The sequence below is a fragment of the Taudactylus pleione genome, unplaced genomic scaffold, assembly GCF_031769625.1.
Source record: "Taudactylus pleione unplaced genomic scaffold, aTauple2 ptg000832l, whole genome shotgun sequence".
In the NCBI taxonomy this organism is placed as follows: domain Eukaryota; kingdom Metazoa; phylum Chordata; class Amphibia; order Anura; family Myobatrachidae; genus Taudactylus; species Taudactylus pleione.
The window spans coordinates 489,455-508,939 of record NW_028285234.1 but is presented as its reverse complement, the minus strand read 5'-3'; the positions used below and the strand labels follow the sequence as shown (position 1 = coordinate 508,939).

At 47.0% G+C, this 19,485-nt stretch overlaps 1 protein-coding gene across 3 annotated transcripts in view; it reads right to left on the bottom strand.

Moving 5' to 3' along the window:
- Window positions 1-4,584: 4,584 nt before the first annotated feature.
- Window positions 4,585-19,485, bottom strand: part of DRC7 (dynein regulatory complex subunit 7) — a 102,004-nt gene continuing 87,103 nt past the window's right edge. For 2 of the 3 annotated variants that reach the window (XM_088458427.1, XM_088458429.1), the window contains 9 exons: window positions 17,578-17,706; window positions 17,373-17,504; window positions 17,071-17,297; window positions 11,377-11,592; window positions 10,477-10,587; window positions 9,859-9,969; window positions 9,582-9,776; window positions 8,320-8,459; window positions 4,585-4,928 (listed from right to left, as the gene is read on the bottom strand). In XM_088458427.1, the coding sequence (XP_088314553.1) occupies window positions 4,838-4,928; window positions 8,320-8,459; window positions 9,582-9,776; window positions 9,859-9,969; window positions 10,477-10,587; window positions 11,377-11,592; window positions 17,071-17,297; window positions 17,373-17,504; window positions 17,578-17,706 (1,352 nt within the window). In that variant the 3' untranslated portion in view covers window positions 4,585-4,837. The remainder of the gene's footprint in view (window positions 4,929-8,319; window positions 8,460-9,581; window positions 9,777-9,858; window positions 9,970-10,476; window positions 10,588-11,376; window positions 11,593-17,070; window positions 17,298-17,372; window positions 17,505-17,577; window positions 17,707-19,485) is intronic. The other variant, XM_088458428.1, reaches the window with a different exon arrangement.

Here is a 19,485-nt window from a genome sequence, read left to right as displayed (position 1 = left end):
GTGTGCGTCTTAGGTGCTCCGGGATATACACAAAGTAGCGTCTTTGGTGCTCCGGAATAGTACACCAGGTAGCGTCTTTGGTCAAAGGACGATACACGGAGATGCATAGGAAGTCCAAGACTGGAAAGTAACAGGAGCCAAATACTATAACTTGAAGAGACGTTGTACAGGCACTGAATGAGCATCCATGGAGAGTTTATATAGGCAACGCCTGTCGCTGATTGGCGACTGATTCCCAGCTGACCTGAGAACCCGATCTGACTGGAATATCCTGAATCACATGACTGAAGCAAGATGGCCACGCCCATGAACCAAAATCCCCGCTAATAGTATTGGAGGATGACGCATCACTGCATGAGAAACATCAGTCAGCATAGAAGAAAAGATCTGGGATGAAGGGACCTGCGCTCAGCGCCCGTTAACCAGAGACCGGAGGTACATAACGAAGCTGACTGGGCTTTGCATCAGGACCTGGTGATCACATTCCTGACAATTACTCTATATAGTATATAATTAAGTTACTGTATAATATTACTCTATACAGTGTATGTTACTGTACAATTTTACTCTATATGGTGTATAATGTTACTGTATAATATTACTCTATATAGTATATAATTATATTACTGTATAATACTACTCTATACAGTGTATAGTATATAGTGTACAGTATAATGTTACTGTATAATATTACTCTATATAGTATATAATTATATTACTGTATAATACTACTCTATACAGTGTATAGTATATAGTGTACAGTATAATGTTACTGTATAATGCAACCCTATAAAGTATATAATTATGTTACTGTATAATGCTACTCTATATAGTATATAATCATTATTGTATAATACTATAAATAGTATATAATTTTTACTGTATATTACTCAATATAGTGAATAATTATGTTACTGTAAAATATTACTTTATATAGTGTATAATCATGTTACTATATATTACTCTATATGTGTTACTGTATAATATTACAGTATATAGTGTATAATCATGTTACTGTATATTATTCTATATAGTGTATGTTACTGTATAATATTACTCTATATAGTATATAATTATGTTACTGTACAATATTACTCTATATAGTATAATTATATACTATATAGAGTAGCATTATACAGTAACATACACTAAATAGATTCATATTATACAGTAACATAATTGTATACTATATACTGTATAATAATCTATACATTGTTACTGTATATTTGTGCTCTATATAGTGTATGTTACTGTATAATGCTACTCTATATAGTATATCATTGTTACTGTATATTATGCTATACAGTATGTTACTGTATAATTGCTCTAGTGTATAATGTTACTGTATATTATATTACACTATATAGTGTATTCTCATGTTACTGTATAGTTTTATTCAATTTAGTGTATGTTACTGTATAATAGTACTCTGTATAGTATGTTACTGTATATTTATTATTATTTATTTATTACCAGTTATTTATATAGTGCACACACATATTCCGCAGTGCTTTACAGAGAATATTCCGCCATTCACATCCGTTACTGCCTCAGTGCTGTGAGGCAGTAATGCTACCATTACACCATCTGTGCTGCCCACAGTATTATTACTCTATACAGTGTATAATGTTACTCTATATAGTACAGGTTGAGTATCCCATATCCAAATATTCCGAAATACGGAATATTTTTAGCATGACTGAGATACTGAAAACTTTGGCCCTCATTCAGAGCCGTACGCTCTGAGCAGAGCGCACGCTCTGAATGAGGGCCGGGCTCCATTTTCATGGAGCGTCCTCCTGGACGCTCGTATAGCTGTGGGTCACCACCCACAGGCTATACGAGCGTGCTTTTTGATGGCCGCGATGGTCGAGACCATCGCGACCATCGAAATTGCGAGCCGGAGCCTGCGGTTGAGGTTTTCAACCGCAAGCTCCGGAGTGATTTTGGCTCTATCAGAGCCAAAATCACTCCCACTGACATCACTAGTGATGTCTGTGGGCCGGCTTCTGACGGGAGGCGTTCCCGTGGGAACGCCCCCGTCAGGGAGGCACGCCCCCGGCACGCCCACCAAAGGGGGCGTGCTGTCAATCAACATTGACAGCACGCCCCCTTTGATCGGACACAACGAGCGAAGGACTTTCCTTCGCTCGTCGCGTCTGGCGCATGCGCACGACGGAGCTCCCTCCGTCGTGCGCATGCTCAGTGCATAACATCGACCCACTTGCGAGCGGACAGCCGCTCGCGAGTGGGTCTGAATCAGGCCCTTTGATTTTTGATGGTTCAATGCACACAAACTTTGTTTAAGGCACACAATTATTAAAAATAAAGTATAAATTGACCTATAGGCTGTATGTATAAGGTGTATATGACACATAAATAAATTTCATGTATGTACACAAACTTTGTTTGAGGTACAAAATTATTGAAAATATTGTATAACATTACCTTAGGCTGTGTGTATAAGGTGTATATAACTCATAAACACATTCTGTGTTTAGATTTGGGCCCTATACCTAAGACATTTTAATATGGTATGCAATTATTCCAAAATACGGAATATTTCGATATCCAAAATACCCCTGGTCCCAAGCATTTTGGATATGGGAGACTCAACCTGTATATCATTATGTTACTGTATATTACTCTATATAGTATATCATTGTTACTGTATAATACTCTATATAATGTATGTTACTGTATGCTACTCTATATAGTATATATTTATATTACTGTACGATATTTCTCTATGTAGTGTATGTTACTGTAGAATTCTACTATAGTATATAATTGTTACTGTATAATTTCTCTATATTGTGTATAATGTCACTCTATATAGTATATAATTGTTACTGTATAATATTACTCTATATAGTGTATAATGTTGCTGTATAATGCTACTCTATATAGTATATAATTATGTTACTGTATAATATTACTCTATATAGTGTTACTGTATAATGTTACTCTATATAGTGTATAATTATGCTACTATATAATATTACTCTATATAGTGTATAATGCTACTCCTATTTAGTATACAATTATGTTACTGTGTAATACATTATATAGTGTATAATCATATTTCTGTATATTCTATACAGTGTATAAACTTACTGTATCATACTACTCGATAGTGTATAATGTTAATGTATCATTTTACTCTATATAGTGTATAAGCATGTTATTGTATAATATTATACAGTAACAATTATATACTATATAGAGTAATATTACTCTGTATAGTGTATAATGGTACTGTATAATACTCAATGATATACTATATAATGTTACTGTATAGTACTCTATAAACTGTATAGAGAAGCATTATACAGTAACATACACTATATAATTACGTTACTGTATAATATTACTCAATATAGTATATACATGTTACTGTATATTACTCTATAGAGTGTATGTTACTGTCTAATGTTACTCTATATAGTATTTAATTATGTTACTATAAAATAATACGCTGTATAGTGTATAATGTTACTGTATAATGCTATTCTATATAGCATATATTTATATTACTGTATAATATTTCTCTATGTAGTGTATAATATTACTGTATAATGCTACTCTATATAGTATATAATTATGTTACTGTATAATACTACTCTATATACTGTATAATTATGTTACTATAGAATATTACTCTATATATTGCTACTCTAGTATACAATTGTTACTGTATAATACGTTGTATAGTGTATAATCATATTTCTGTATTACTCTATACAGTGTATAAAGTTACTGTATAATACTACTCTGTATAGTGTATAATGTTAATGTATCATTTTACTCTATATAGTGTAAAATCATGTTATTGTATAATATTACTCTATATCAGTGCTCGAAGTGGGAATTTAGAGGTGGGGGTAAGGCGAATGAATCTTCCCCCCCCCCTCCCCTTGGGCCCCTGCTTCCATATCACCCCATTGTACGAGACCCCCCCCCACTCTCCCTGCCTGCTCCCCTCTCTCACACCCTGCCCTTCTCACTAATTCCCTCTCTGTCACCCCCTACAATACTAACTGCCTGCTCCCACTGTCTGCCCCTCTCTCTATTCCCTCTCACTTACCTCTGTCCTGCGCTCAGTGCGCTGCTGGAACGGAGCTGCCAGGACTCAGGAGCACCGGGTCCCACGTTGCTGGTGCAGTTGTGCGAGCCAATGAGAAGCTGCCAGCTTCTCATTGGCAGGCGGCCGTGAGCCCTGTGATTGGCTGGCGGCTGCGAGCCCCATGATTGGCTTGCGGCCGCGAGCCTTGCGCTTGGCTGGCGGCCAGTGTGTGCTGACTGTAGCCGGGACCGGATGCTTTGTCCCGGCTACATGCCAGCGTGTCCGCTGCCGCCGATCGAGATGTGTCCCCTGCGGGACACATCTCTACACATTTCCGCCGCTGTTCCAGCGCTGGGATGCCATACTGCCATACTGCATCCCAGCGCTGGTGCATTCTTTTCTGCGGCTAAAATGAAGTGTGGTCAAAAAGTAGCGGTATGTCATACCGCCGTATACCGCCCCACTTCGACCACTGCTCTATATAGTATATAATTATGTTACTGTATAATATAACTTTATATATTGTACAATCATGTTAATGAGTGTGCAGCAATTCAGTTGGAGTCTATTCCTAGTTATTATTTAATGACATTTATTTATATAGTGGTAGCAGATTCCATTGTTTGCAATTGGCTTCTGTTCTTATTGCGCCCCCGTGATGATGCAGAGAAATATGTTGGACAGATGTAAGCACAAGAGTCAGAGTATTAGTTAATCTTATTTTGTATTAGTAAATAGTGAGCAGAAGAGGGTCTGAGACATCTGTACAGACTAGGGCAGGAGCAGCGGGTCACTCAGGCGGGGGTCCTTGTTAAGCCGATCCTCCATAGCCAGGTATTTCTGGGGGGCGAGCTCCTTGTGTCTGAGTAGAGAGAAAATACATCAGACATGCACCAGATCTCTGTCTTGTAGGAGCTGTATAGGGCCCCACAGAATGGAAATATAAAGGTGGGTCCGCTCTATGGGTCTGATTCATTAAGGATCACTGTTGTGATGGCAGCTCCGTAATTGCACGCAGGTCTGCTGTGAGAATACGCTAATGATTGCTATCGCACTCCCAGCATAGAGATGCCCACTGCCTCCCACTACCGATATCTCACATCCGTAATACCTTGCATACCTCCATAACATCGGTAACATCGAGTACCATCGGCCCCTCACGCCCTGACCCTACTTAGAAATTACTAACCTCATTGCACGCAGTAAGTACTCAGGCTGAGTAGGCAATCACTCTGGCTAATTTATACGCACCCATGCAACGGCCGTTCAAACGGCCAGACGCCTGCGTTTCTCTGACTCCCCCGTCACCACCCACAAACGCTCACTGCCTGTCAATCACTCTGCGATAGCTCTGTGTGGTCTGTAATCGCAGTGCGATGGCTCTGTGTGGTCTGTAATCGCAGTGCGATGGCTCCGTGTGGTCTCTGTATTGGCATTGCGATGGCTCCGTGTGGTCTCTGTATTGGCAGTGCGATGGCTCCGTGTCGTCTCTGTATTGGCAGTGCGATGGCTCCATATGGTCTCTGTATTGGCAGTGCGATGGCTCCGTGTGGTCTCTGTATTGGCAGTGCAATGGCTCTGTGTGGTCTCTGTAATGACAGTGCGATGGCTCTATGTGGTCTCTGTAATCGCAGTGCAATGGCTCTGTGTGGTCTCTGTAATGACAGTGCAATGGCTCTATGTGGTCTCTGTAATGACAGTGCAATGGCTCTATGTGGTCTCTGTATTGGCAGTGCGATGGCTCTGTGTGGTCTCTGTAATGACAGTGCGATGGCTCTGTGTGGTCTCTGTAATCGCAGTGCGATGGCTCTGTGTGGTCTCTGTAATCGCAGTGCGATGGCTCTGTGTGGTCTCTGTATTGGCAGTGCGATGGCTCTGTGTGGTCTCTGTATTGGCAGTGCGATGGCTCTGTGTGGTCTCTGTATTGGCAGTGCGATGGCTCTGTGTGGTCTCTGTAATGACAGTGCGATGGCTCTGTGTGGTCTCTGTAATCGCAGTGCGATGGCTCTGTGTGGTCTCTGTAATGGCAGTGCGATGGCTCTGTGTGGTCTCTGTAATGACAGTGCGATGGCTCCGTGTGGTCTCTGTATTGGCAGTGCGATGGCTCCGTGTGGTCTCTGTAATCGCAGTGCGATGGCTCTGTGTGGTCTCTGTAATGGCAGTGCGATGGCTCTGTGTGGTCTCTGTAATGACAGTGCGATGGCTCTATGTGGTCTCTGTAATCACAATGCAATGGCTCTATGTGGTCTCTGTAATCGCAGTGCGATGGCTCTGTGTGGTCTCTGTAATCACAGTGCGATGGCTCTGTGTGGTCTCTGTATTGGCAGTGCGATGGCTCCGTGTGGTCTCTGTATTGGCAGTGCGATGGCTCTATGTGGTCTCTGTATTGGCAGTGCGATGGCTCTGTGTGGTCTCTGTAATCGCAGTGCGATGGCTCTGTGTGGTCTCTGTATTGGCAGTGTGATGGCTCCGTGTGGTCTCTGTAATCACAATGCAATGGCTCTATGTGGTCTCTGTAATCGCAGTGCGATGGCTCTGTGTGGTCTCTGTAATGACAGTGCGATGGCTCTGTGTGGTCTCTGTATTGGCAGTGCGATGGCTCTGTGTGGTCTCTGTATTGGCAGTGTGATGGCTCCGTGTGGTCTCTGTATTGGCAGTGCGATGGCTCTGTGTGGTCTCTGTATTGGCAGTGCGATGGCTCCGTGTGGTCTCTGTAATCGCAGTACGATGGCTCTGTGTGGTCTCTGTAATCGCAGTGCGATGGCTCTGTGTGGTCTCTGTAATCGCAGTGCGATGGCTCTATGTGGTCTCTGTAATCGCAGTGCGATGGCTCTATGTGGTCTCTGTATTGGCAGTGCGATGGCTCTGTGTGGTCTCTGTAATCGCAGTGCGATGGCTCTGTGTGGTCTCTGTAATGACAGTGCGATGGCTCTATGTGGTCTCTGTATTGGCAGTGCAATGGCTCTATGTGGTCTCTGTAATCGCAGTGCGATGGCTCTGTGTGGTCTCTGTAATGGCAGTGCGATGGCTCTGTGTGGTCTCTGTAATCGCAGTGCGATGGCTCTGTGTGGTCTCTGTAATCGCAGTGCGATGGCTCTGTGTGGTCTCTGTAATCGCAGTGCGATGGCTCTGTGTGGTCTCTGTAATCGCAGTGCGATGGCTCTGTGTGGTCTCTGTAATCGCAGTGCGATGGTTCTGTGTGGTCTTGTAATTGCAGAGCCTCTGTGTGGTCTCTGTAATTGCAGTGCGATAGGAGTGATGCGTTCGCTCACTGAGATCCATGCGCAGTATGCAATAATCGGCCAACTGCGAGCATGGTTGCAGCTGCGATCCTTAATGAATCATGGTTACATTGTGCACTTGCATTTGTCTCTTTATGCTTGCAGCACTACAAGTCTCAGCAGGTAGCACCTCACATTGGAGCTCATTCAGATGCGATCGCTCGCCCCCAGCGTATGCAAATTCGGCTAAGTGATAGCTTGGTAGGTGCTGGCTCAAAAAAGGCATAAGCATGCCCACTTTGTCTTGGCGAGCGATCACTTTGTGTCTATAGACGCCCATTAGCGCACGTTATCTCCAGGAAGTGTATTAAAACATTGGTACATCGAGGACCATCAGAAGGGATCGCAGCACTTGTGGTTGCCTTACCTTACCGAAAGCACTGCGAGGACTACTGTGTAAAAAACAGGCAGGTGACTTGTACTGTTACACTGGCTGATAATTATGCACGCCTCTGAAACGGCGTTGCTACACTCAGGCACACCTGCGTTCACTCCTCCACTCTCCGTTATTAGTGTCTTGCCCCTGTTACCACCCACAAACAGCCCAGTGTAATGAGTGACAGGAGAGGCCGTCTTTTGCTGGGCGAGCGAGCGGATTGCAATTGCTCCAAGTAGTTTGCGCATGAGCAGAACGAAGCGTGCGCATGCACGGTCACTTACGAACGAGCGGCCACTTGCGAATGGGTCTGAATGAGCTCCATTGTGCTTAGGGTGTACAATATAGGGCCCCTCCCCCTACATATCTGTATTACATAAGGAACACGTCCATTAAGGCTTCAGACTTAATGATCGTGATTTCATTGCTTTTTGAAGCTTGAGTGGCAGAAATTCAATAGGTTTTGTGAAATTTCAGATCATGTCTAAAAAGCCTTAATGGAACATGTGAAACTATAAGGTTTTTTGTCTATGGAATTATACTATGGCTGATGTAGATGAGAATGACGCCTGGACATTGGGTACAGCGGAGGTTACCTGCTGAGCCTGGTCTCCAGAATCTGGATGCGGAACATGGCCTCAGAGCAATACTCCAGATAGGTCTCCTCCTCATCCTTACACATGGACAGCTGGTTCTGCTGGTACCATTGCTGCTGTTTCTGCAGCTCCTGAGTTTCCTGGGGAGCAGACAAGGGCCACATTAAAGTCAGGATCTAGGTGGGATCACAGAGACGTCCAAAGTCCCCACTACCGTCTGTGTGTGTGTGGGTGTGTGTTATATTTGTGTGTGTGTGCGCTATACTTGTTAGTGTGTGTGTTATATTTGTGTTTGTGTGCTATATTTTTGTGTGTGTGTGTGTGCTCTATACTTGTTTGTGTGTGTGCTACATTTGTGTGTGTGTGCTTTATATGTGTGTGTGTGTTCTATACTTATTTGTGAGTGCGTGCATGCTATATTTGTGTGTGCGCGCTATATTTGTGTGTGTGCGCGCGCTATATTTGTGTGTGTGTGTGTGCTCTATACTTGTTTGTGTGTGTGCTATATTTGTGTGTGTGTGCTTTATATGTGTGTGTGTGTTCTATACTTATTTGTGAGTGCGTGCATGCTATATTTGTGTGTGCGCGCTATATTTGTGTGTGTGCGCGCTATATTTGTGTGTGTGTGTGCGCGCGCTATATTTGTACCCCTATAGATGTATCAGACTTGTGTAGAATAGGTTGGGTCTGGTTCCTACAATGCCAGGTACCCCCTGCATGCTGTAACACAATGTTAGTGCTGGCTCTAGTTACTAAGGCACTCCTTACACCTCCAGCACAGCGCAGTGACATCACGCATTCTGCGCACCTATCGGGAAACACCGGGGTCCAGCTTTGGATGGAATAGAATGCTGTAGATTTCAAACATTACATTCCTATGTGTTTTTCCAGCTCGCCCCTCATGGAACCCTAACTGTGCATGTTTTCAAGGTGTCCTCAGGTATAATTAGTGCTGCCTGTAGATCTGTTGTGTTAGTCACACACCTGTGCTCCATCTCGATGATCTGGAAAACATGCATTGTAGGGGTTCGATGAGGACAGAGTTTGCTCTATGGATTAAAACCCAAAACTCTTCACAAGCCTAGGACTGGATTTATTGCTTTTAGCCTACCGGTATGTTCCTGGATGGTGGGAGGGACTCAGAGGAAACCCACCAAACACTGTTCAGAATAGAGCCAGTGGCCCACGCAGTGAGGGGGCCATGCTGGCCACCGTGCCACCAGGCTGCCCAGCTCTATTTGGCTATGGTCTCTCTCAGTTACCTTTTCAAACCGAGCCTGGATGAGATTTGCTTTTTCAATTAGCCTCTGCTTGAGGTCACTCAGACAGTCCTCCTTCACCTGGTGAGCTTGCCAGCGCATCAGCTTCTCTGGATCTCCCACCTGAGCTAAGAATGGTGCCAGGTAATCCAGCTCCAGCACTGCACGCCGCTGACGCTCCTCCTGCAGAGAGCGCTCCTGTAACAGGGTAATGATAGTACATAAAGAGAGGACACATTCTGCCTCGCGCCATCCCGCCCCACGTCACCCAGGGCCTCACCTCAGCCTCTCTCTGCTCTTTGCTCTTCTCATTTCTCTCAGTGTCATATATGGAAACCGTGAGCTGAGGATTTGCTTCTTCATGAGCCCGAGCACAGAGGATGTCTAGTACCTGCCATAAGGAGGAGGACAGAGAAATGATGTCTGGTCAGTCTCAGCGGTGCCACGTTTTACATAGTACACAATGCATCATAGGGGAATCCGTCCTCTATCCAAAGTCATCAGTCTCAGCGGTGCCGCATTTTACATAGTACACGATGCATCATAGGGGAATCCGTCCTCTATCCAATGTCATCAGTCTCAGCGGTGCTGCGTTTTATATAGTACAGATGTATACCGTAGGCACTGGGCGCCGCGCATACACATGTATAATGTAGGCACCGGGCGCTGCGCATAATATATGCAGCAGCCCTGCACCTATAGACACATAATATACACAGCAGCCCTGCACCTATAGATGTAGAATATACACAGCAGCCTTGCACCTATAGATGTATAATATACACAGCAGCCCTACACCTATCAATGTATAATATACACAGCAGCCTTGCACCTATCAATGTATAATATACACAGCAGCCCTGCACATATAGACGTATAATAACTGCACTCAGGTTACCTCTGCCTCAGACTTTCTGACGGCATCCTGTGATCGCAGCTCTTCTTGCTGCAGGTGAGTGAGGGTCTCATACACATATAGCTGTTTGCCAAACTTCCCGGGAGGATCCACCTGGTGAAGGAAACACAAATACAAATCTTAGATAAATGGCACATTATGTGGAGCTCTGGGAAACAACTTGTAGAATAAACTAGTAGTTTTGGACCCATCCCACGAGGGCTCTGTCACCGCTATACTTATTCACCTCTCGGCTGTCATGTTCCATTTGTGGTGGGAGCAGTTGAGGCTGGACATGCACCACAGGAATATAAGAGACATGACAGACATCCACAATTATATAGATTTTCACTTAATTCAGTCATAAGTTGTCCCACTACAGCATCATTAGAAGACTTCAAACAACATCACAATATGGTAGTTAAACACTGCCCACTGAGAAAGCCAGAGATAATGGGGAAACGCGTTCAGCACAATCAGGTACATGTGACCACTCATAATGGCGGTGTTCTCATCACCTGGTAGGAGATACAAGTCTCTGGGCTCAGCACAATCAGGCACATGTGACCACTCATAATGGCGGTGTCCTCATTACCTGGTAGGAGATAAAAGTCTCTGGGCTCAGCGCAATCAGGCACATGTGACCACCCATAATGGCGGTGTTCTCATCACCTGGTAGGAGATACAAGTCTCTGGGCTCAGCACAATCAGGCACATGTGACCACCCATAATGGCGGTGTCCTCATCACCTGGTAGGAAATACAAGTCTCTGGGCTCAGCACAATCAGGCACATGTGACCACCCATAATGGCGGTGTCCTCATCACCTGGTAGGAAATACAAGTCTCTGGGCTCAGCACAATCAGGCACATGTGACCACCCATAATGGCAGTATTCTCATCACCTGGTAGGAGATACAAGTCTCTGGGCTCAGCGCAACATGTGTCCCCTTCTCTCCCAGGTTGGCTGGTTTCAGGAACTCCCAGTAGGATGCAGTGATGCGGTCATCTTGTCGGTGGCAGCGGACATGTATGCGATCCTCTGTGATCAGGAAGAGCCGCTCAGCCACATCCTCATTGGCTGTTTTTTTGGGGTTTCTATGGTAACGTTCAGTGATTTTCTGCAATTGTGAGAAATAAAGGTGCAGGTCAGACATATTAGTGTATAGAGCTGGATTCACCGCCCACACGGATCCTGCTGTACCTGGGATACACCTGCCTGAGGGTATGTGGCCTAAATTGTACTATTATACAATGAGGATACTAAGAGCTGTAATAAGCTCCTGTGCCGGCAGGTGAGGGTTAGTATATCAGTCACTTGATGCTCTGTTATTGTTATTATGTCAACACATGGACATTAGGCACATGGGTAGATTGAGGTCCCACAGGGCCCTATGCAAGATAGTTGTTTGGGGTAATTATATATATTTTGTGACAAGAATCACATAGACCGAGTAAAATCCATCAGTAGCTTTATTTCTCACCACAGTCAGGTATACAGGATACGCCAGTTTCACAGGCGAGATGTTACACAAAGTCTTCCAAACAGCAATATATTTCTTTAGTGGACTCTCAGGTCCAGGACCCCTAACACTAGTCACCCCTGGGCCTATAACCTGGGCGACTACCTCACCGTCAGGATCAGTTTCCCCAGTGTCTCTGCAGCTCTTAAACCAGCCTCACACAGGTGTCTGTAATCAGCTGCATCTCCAGACTCTGATTGAGGCAACACCTGAACTGGACATTTCACATTCCTAATGCCTTTGCTCTACTAAACCTGGGAGATCTGGATATTCCACATTTACTTCATGTGGAATTAGGTTGATTATGTCACCACTATATATATATATATATATATATATATATATACATATATATAATGTATATCTAATCCATAATGAAAGGCGGCACTCACCATGTTGTCCTGGGGATGGGGTGGAAGACACCAAAACGTTGGTCTGCATTAATAAATCCCTCTGGTGAGGGTATTTGGATTTATAAGACTCTGAGTGCCGCCTTTCGCTATGGATTATATGGATTGGGGGCATTGACCCCATAAGGAGGGCACCAGAGCCAGTTATGCTATATGCCTTTTGTTATTGGAGTGCTGGAGGATTGTATAATTTATATACATATAATTGTTTTTCTATAGCTCCACCTACAGTTCCTGAACCATCAAACATAACAGATCAGTGACAAGAGTTGTTCTTTGTAACCAGATTCCTTACACAGTGCTGTCATTTGTGGGATACTTCTGCCGGCCGCATCCCAATTGTCAGAGGGAATGGGATTGAAATACCGGCGGGTGAAGAGCCGCCGGTTCAAATCCTGACAGTGACAGGCCGACATTTGAAGATCCCGACGCCCGGTGGTAAGTATGCTATTCCTCCCCTCCCCCCCCAATCCTCCTTTAGGGGTGCCTAGCCCTAACCTCCCCCCCATGGATTCCTAAGCCTAACTCCCCACTTCCCGCACCCTAAATCTAACCCTCCTGGGGGTGCCTAGCCCTAACCTTCGCCCCTAGTGCCTAACCCTAACCCCCCCTTCTTGTAGCCTAACCCTAACCTTCCCCGGGGGGGGTTACCTAACCCTAAGTCCCCCCGGGGGTCCCTAAACTTAACACCCTCCTCCCCAGACTAAGTGTATACTTACCCGGCAGAGAGGATGATCGGTCCGGCGTCCTCGGCGTTGGGATTAACATAGGTGTTGGTATTTCGATGCCCATGTTAAATCCCTTGCCGGGATTATGCTGTTGGGATTGAGACCGGTGGTCTTATAACTACATCCCTGGCAGAGAGCAGACACTGCCAGGCTGGGTCAGTGAGGGTAACCGGCATGTAAAAAACGGTTTATCTGAACATGTGGAAAATATGTGCAAAGTGCAAATGTGTCATGTTTATGCTGTGTCCTTGGAGAGAAATAAGTGTTTACGCAGTGTGAATATTTGCCAGCATGAAACTACTATTTGTGAAGAGGATGTGTTAGCGGTAATGGATTCAGGCAGTGAGGTCACCGTGGTCACCATGGTGTTTGGCACTCTAGTTCCAGAGGAGCTGTTGGTCTGGCTACTGCCAGTATCTCATCGTTGTACCAACTGTGTCTTGATCACTGCACTACCTCTTTGCCTTCCTATGCTTCTGCTTGGCATGGAGAGTTAGCGAGAGAGCTGACGGAAAAACAATGGCCCCAAATTTTTTCTTTTACTTTGGTTACTCCTCACTCCAAGTCCTAGAGACTCAGTATAAGATTCTGGCGAGGTGGTACAGGTGCCCCACGCGCATTCATCAAATGTGCCCAAATGTGTCTGCTCTATGCTGGAGATGTGGTCAGGTGCTGGGTTCTCCTCTCCACATTTGGTGGTAGTGTCCAGTGCTGAGACTATACTCAGACTATATATGAGACTATACTTCTGGAGGTCCTCGGCTTGCCCTCCTGTCTCTCGCTGGTTCCAGAGAATAGACCATTACATGCTCATGGAAGATCTCACCTCCTCCTTGAAATCTCCTTCTTCTGATATTACAGCCACCTGGCAAAGTTGGTTGAGATTTAGGGAGACTGCAGAGTATGGCAGACATATTACCCCCTCCCTCGTCATACCTTAATTAGCACTGGTGAAGTTTCCTTCCTTCTTCCCCTTTCGGCTTCTCTCTTCTTCTCCTCTCTTCTTGCTCTACTTTATCTTTTCCTTTCAATATTGTTTTACAATGTATCTTTTTTTCTTTAATCAGCCGTATATTCTACTGTGATGCCAATACTTTTTATAGTTGCATATGGATATTTGGTTCTATTGCCTGCCCTGTATCTGCATTGCTATTTATTCTCAATGTGTTCTGACATGGACCATCTTTGGCCTTACTGTATGTATGTATGTATGTTGTGCTGATTTGGTTACAATAAAAACAGATTGTATTTTTTTTTCTTTTAAAGTACTGTGTCCTCGGGGAATCAGTATGATTTACGGCCATGGTTCAACTCCCGACAGCAGAAGCCCGGCAGGGGTGCAGATCCCGACTGCTAACTTAGGGCCTGATTCAGAGCCGCTCGTAAGCGGCCGCTCGTTCGTTCCGAGCGATATTTGTCCAACTGCGCATGCGTACGGATCGTAATACGCATGCGCAAACCAGTGAGTGCGGCCGAAAATCGTTTGTTCGCTAAATAGTGAATGCCTGCTATTTTGAGTGACAGGAGGAGGCGTATGTGGGTGGTAACAGGGGAAGGTGCTTGAAAACGGGGAGTGGAGATCCGAACGCAGGCGTGCTTAAAGGTCAAAACGGGCGTTTTATGGGTGTGCATAATTAATACAGCAGCGTCATTGACCACGTCACTGGGTTATTTTATAGTCAGAACTGCTCGCAAGATTGTGGTAGCAAAAACCAACCACAAGAATAGCGAGCAGTTCATACGCTGGTCTATGTACTCGATTAATCTTATAAATAGCGGACATGACGTAGGATGCGAGCGGCCAGGGGGCGTAGTTATCCAAAAAACTACCGCAAGTTTTGTTCGCTCGTTCAGACAGAGGCGTGAACAGACCGCAAAGAGCGAACGGTTCATTTGAATAGCCACCCCTTTTTTCAGAACGAACGACCGCAAATAGCGTCCGGCTCTGAATCAGGCCCTTAATTCCCTACCCTAACCGTCCTTTAGGGGGTGCCTAACCCTAACCTCCCGCCCAAGTGCCTAACCATAACCACCCTCTAAGTGCCTAAACCTAACCCCTCTTCTCCGCAGCCTAAACCAAAGTCTCCCGTGGGGGTGCCTAATCCCCCCTTCCCGTAACCCTAACCCTCCCGAGGGGCTGCCTAACCCTAAGTCCCCCCGGGAGCCCCAACCTAACCCTACCCCCGCGGCTGTCCGCACCCGCTACACCTTCGATCATTATGCCGGATGTCGGGCTCCCGGCGTAATGACAGCTGTCGGGATTTCGACGCCTGTCATTAGTACCTTGCCGGGATTTGACAGTTGGGAAGCCGGCGGTCGGCTTCCTGACTGCATCCCGTCCTCGTGGGTATCGACTGAGTCAGCTTCTTCCTTCTGTCCTGTCATGTCTGCTGCCGGGCGGGGACTGTGTACAGGCTGAGCTCCAACGGGGCGGGGCTTCTATGATGACTGAAGCAGTTCAGCTTACAGTAGTACGATGAGTCATAAAGCAGCTCCGCCCCCACCCCAGAGCTCACTTCTGTCCACTCACTGTGTCCAGTGTCCATTCCCCGGCGGCAGAGAGATGCTGAGCAGTCAGAGTGCACTACAGGGGGCGGAGCTAATCCTCGGCCACATCAAATAGATTTTATTTTTTTCAAATGCAGACGTGATTCTAATGGGTTGGCCGGTGCACCCGCGGACCACCCCGCAGTTTCTCCTAAGAATGTGGTGGGTCACTAGCTATATATAATTATACACATATATATATATATATATATGAGAGAGAGAACAAGAACATCAAAAACCAGAGCCATCAGTTCACAAAAAGTGCAGAAAATAGTGCATGGACGTGCAAAACTAGCGTAGAGTAAGTGGCATAGAGCAGCAAATATACATAGCATCAGCCATTGCTGCTTGGCACCCAGAAACACCTTCTTCCAGGGGGAACACGATGGTATATTGTGGCTTATCAAATATCTTTTGAAATGACTTATGGTGCTGGGCTCAATATTAGCAACTCACACCTCATCCTTGTTACCACCTCATTCCCCCTCACCTCTCATTATTTCTCCTCTTTTCCATCAATCTCTTCCCTCTTTACCTACCTCACTCCCTATCCGGTCCCCCTTTACCTACCTCACTCTCTAACCGGTCCCCCTTTACCTACCTCACTCTCTAACCGGTCCCCCTTTACCTACCTCACTCTCTAACCGGTCCCCCTTTACCTACCTCACTCTCTAACCGGTCCCCCTTTACCTACCTCACTCTCTAACCGGTCCCCCTTTACCTACCTCACTCTCTAACCGGTCCCCCTTTACCTACCTCACTCTCTAACCGGTCCCCCTTTACCTACCTCACTCCTGCCAGTACATGGGCTGTTCTCTATCTCATTATACTCATGAATATTCATATCTGCCCAGTAGGTGGTGACTCCATGTAATAAGGAGACTATAGAAGGACACTGAGCATGCTCCTGCCAGTACATGGGCTGTTCTCTATCTCATTATACTCATGAATATTCATATCTGCCCAGTAGGTGGTGACTCCATGTAATAAGGTGACTATAGAAGTACACTGAGCATGCTCCTGCCAGTACATGGGCTGTTCCCTATCTCATTATAATGAATATTCATATCTGCCCAGTAGGTGGTGACTCCATGTAATAAGGTGACTATAGAAGTACACTGAGCATGCTTCTGCCAGTACATGGGCTGTTCCCCATCTCATTATACTCATGAATATTCATATCTGCCCAGTAGGTGGTGACTCCATGTAATAAGGTGACTATAGAAGTACACTGAGCATGCTCCTGCCAGTACATGGGCTGTTCCCTATCTCATTATACTCATGAATATTCATATCTGCCCAGTAGGTGGTGACTCCATGTAATAAGGTGACTATAGAAGTACACTGAGCATGCTGCCTCTTATAGATTATGGAAACTGTGCGGTCAGTACCAGTATTGGTCTTGGATTGATTTCTGTAGGTCCTCCAGCTATTGCCACCTTCTTTGGTCTTTTCCCAAACACGGTGTGCCTGTAATAAAGGAAGTCCTGTCGGCCTTGGAAGGTCTGGGTCATCTCCTTTGGTTTCTCCTCACATCTCTGTAGTCCGTCCAGACGAGCCTCACTGTAAAACTGCATAGTGCGCTCAGTTTCCGGGGGCAGGGCGAGATAGGTGTGCACTGAAAGGAGATGAAGACATGTAATCACAGTGACCCAGCTCTGATGGAGCCCAACATTCCTACATTAGTCATTACCCCTCAGAGCATCGCCTCGTCCTGGAGAGAAGGAATCAGTGGTCAGCCTGGCCTCTTTCTTCTGCTGCTGTCTCATGGCCAGTTTGTCCAGGCGGTTCTCAAACCAGTCCTGGACTTCCAGCTCCTGGGAGCCTACACACGAGGAGACAGCTTAGTAAGTAAATGATGGTCTATCTCCATCTTGTGGTCACGTCTGGTTACTTACATTGTGTGTCTTGGTACAGAGTGAGGCGGGAAACCTGCCCATCCGGCTGCAGGTACGGAGCCCACTTCTCCAGCTTTGCCTTCTTGTATTGTACAAGCTTCTTCCCTTGGGGACAGCGAGACTCAAACTCTGGGGGACGACGACACAGTACTGTCAGTCATGTAACGCTGAGTACCGGCTAGCAGCCGTATAGCACAATATGTGATGCACCGGCTGCATTTCCTAGGACCGCCTAATAAAACAATGACTTCCAAATTATTCATATTAACTTTATGTTGCTCTCTGAAGAGGGAAACAATAAATTTGCTTCTGATGTGTTTATTTGTGATTTTGGTAATTCAGATGAAATGTAAAAAGAGAGTATAAAGCAGGAAGAAGTATGAGCCAGGGCGGTACTGAGATCAGTGTGATACCTGGCGGTGGCACCTGTCCCCAGCTTTTGGGGTGCCTGGAATCAGTGGCTCGTCTGCCCAGCTTCCTGCTCCCGGCCTCATCTGTGACGTTATGATGTCATGTGCACTGGGTGAGGGATGTCAGGGGACGGCGCTGGGAGGGGAGGGGGCACCGATACCGCGCTGGGTGAGGGATGTCAGGGGACGGTGCTGGGAGGGGAGGGGGCACGGATACCGCTCTGGGTGAGGGATGTCAGGGGACGGTGCTGGGAGGGGAGGGGGCACCGATAACGCACTGGGTGAGGGATGTCAGGGGACGGCGCTGGGAGGGGAGGGGGCACCGATACCGCGCTGGGTGAGGGATGTCAGGGGACGGTGCTGGGAGGGGAGGGGGCACCGATACCGCACTGGGTGAGGGATGTCAGGGGACGGTGCTGGGAGGGGAGGGGGCACCGATACCACGCTGGGTGGGGGATGTCAGGGGACGGTGCTGGGAGGGGAGGGGGCACCGATACCACACTGGGTGAGGGATGTCAGGGGACGGTGCTGGGAGGGAACGGGGCACCGATACCGCACTAGGTGAGGGATGTCAGGGGATGGTGCTGGGAGGGGAGGGGGCACCGATACCACACTGGGTGAGGGATGTCAGGGGACGGTGCTGGGAGGGGAGGGGGCACAGATACCGCACTGGGTGAGGGATGTCAGGGGACGGTGCTGGGAGGGGAGGGGGCACCGATACCGCACTGGGTGAGTGATGTCAGGGGATGGCGCTGGGAGGGGAGGGGGGCACCGATACCACACTGGGTGAGGGATGTCAGGGGACGGTGCTGGGAGGGAACGGGGCACCGATACCGCACTAGGTGAGGGATGTCAGGGGATGGTGCTGGGAGGGGAGGGGGCACGGATACCGCACTGGGTGAGGGATGTCAGGGGACGGCGCTGTGAGGGGAGGGGGCACGGATACCGCACTGGGTGAGTGATGTCAGGGGATGGTGCTGGGAGGGGAGGGGGCACCGATACCGCACTGGGTGAGGGATGTCAGGGGATGGTGCTGGGAGGGGAGGGGGCACCGATACCGCACTGGGTGAGGGATGTCAGGGGACGGCGCTGGGAGGGGAGGGGGCACGGATACCGCACTGGGTGAGTGATGTCAGGGGACGGCGCTGGGAGGGGAGGGGGCACGGATACCGCACTGGGTGAGGGATGTCAGGGGATGGCGCTGGGAGGGGGCACCAATACCGCACTGGGTGAGGGATGTCAGGGGATGGCGCTGGAAGGGGAGGGGGCACCGATACCGCACTGGTCTGAGCTCTCACACCCTCTCCTATATCAGTCCTTTTCCTCATGTTCATGTTACATCATGTCATGGAACCTGGGTGTATCTATAATGGGTGCAGGGTGTGCGGTGCACACGGACCCCTGGGATTAGCAGGGTCACACTGCACACCCTGCACCCATAGACTATACTTACCTCTCCACCAGTGGGTGCAAAAATCACCGGGAAAATGGCGCCAGT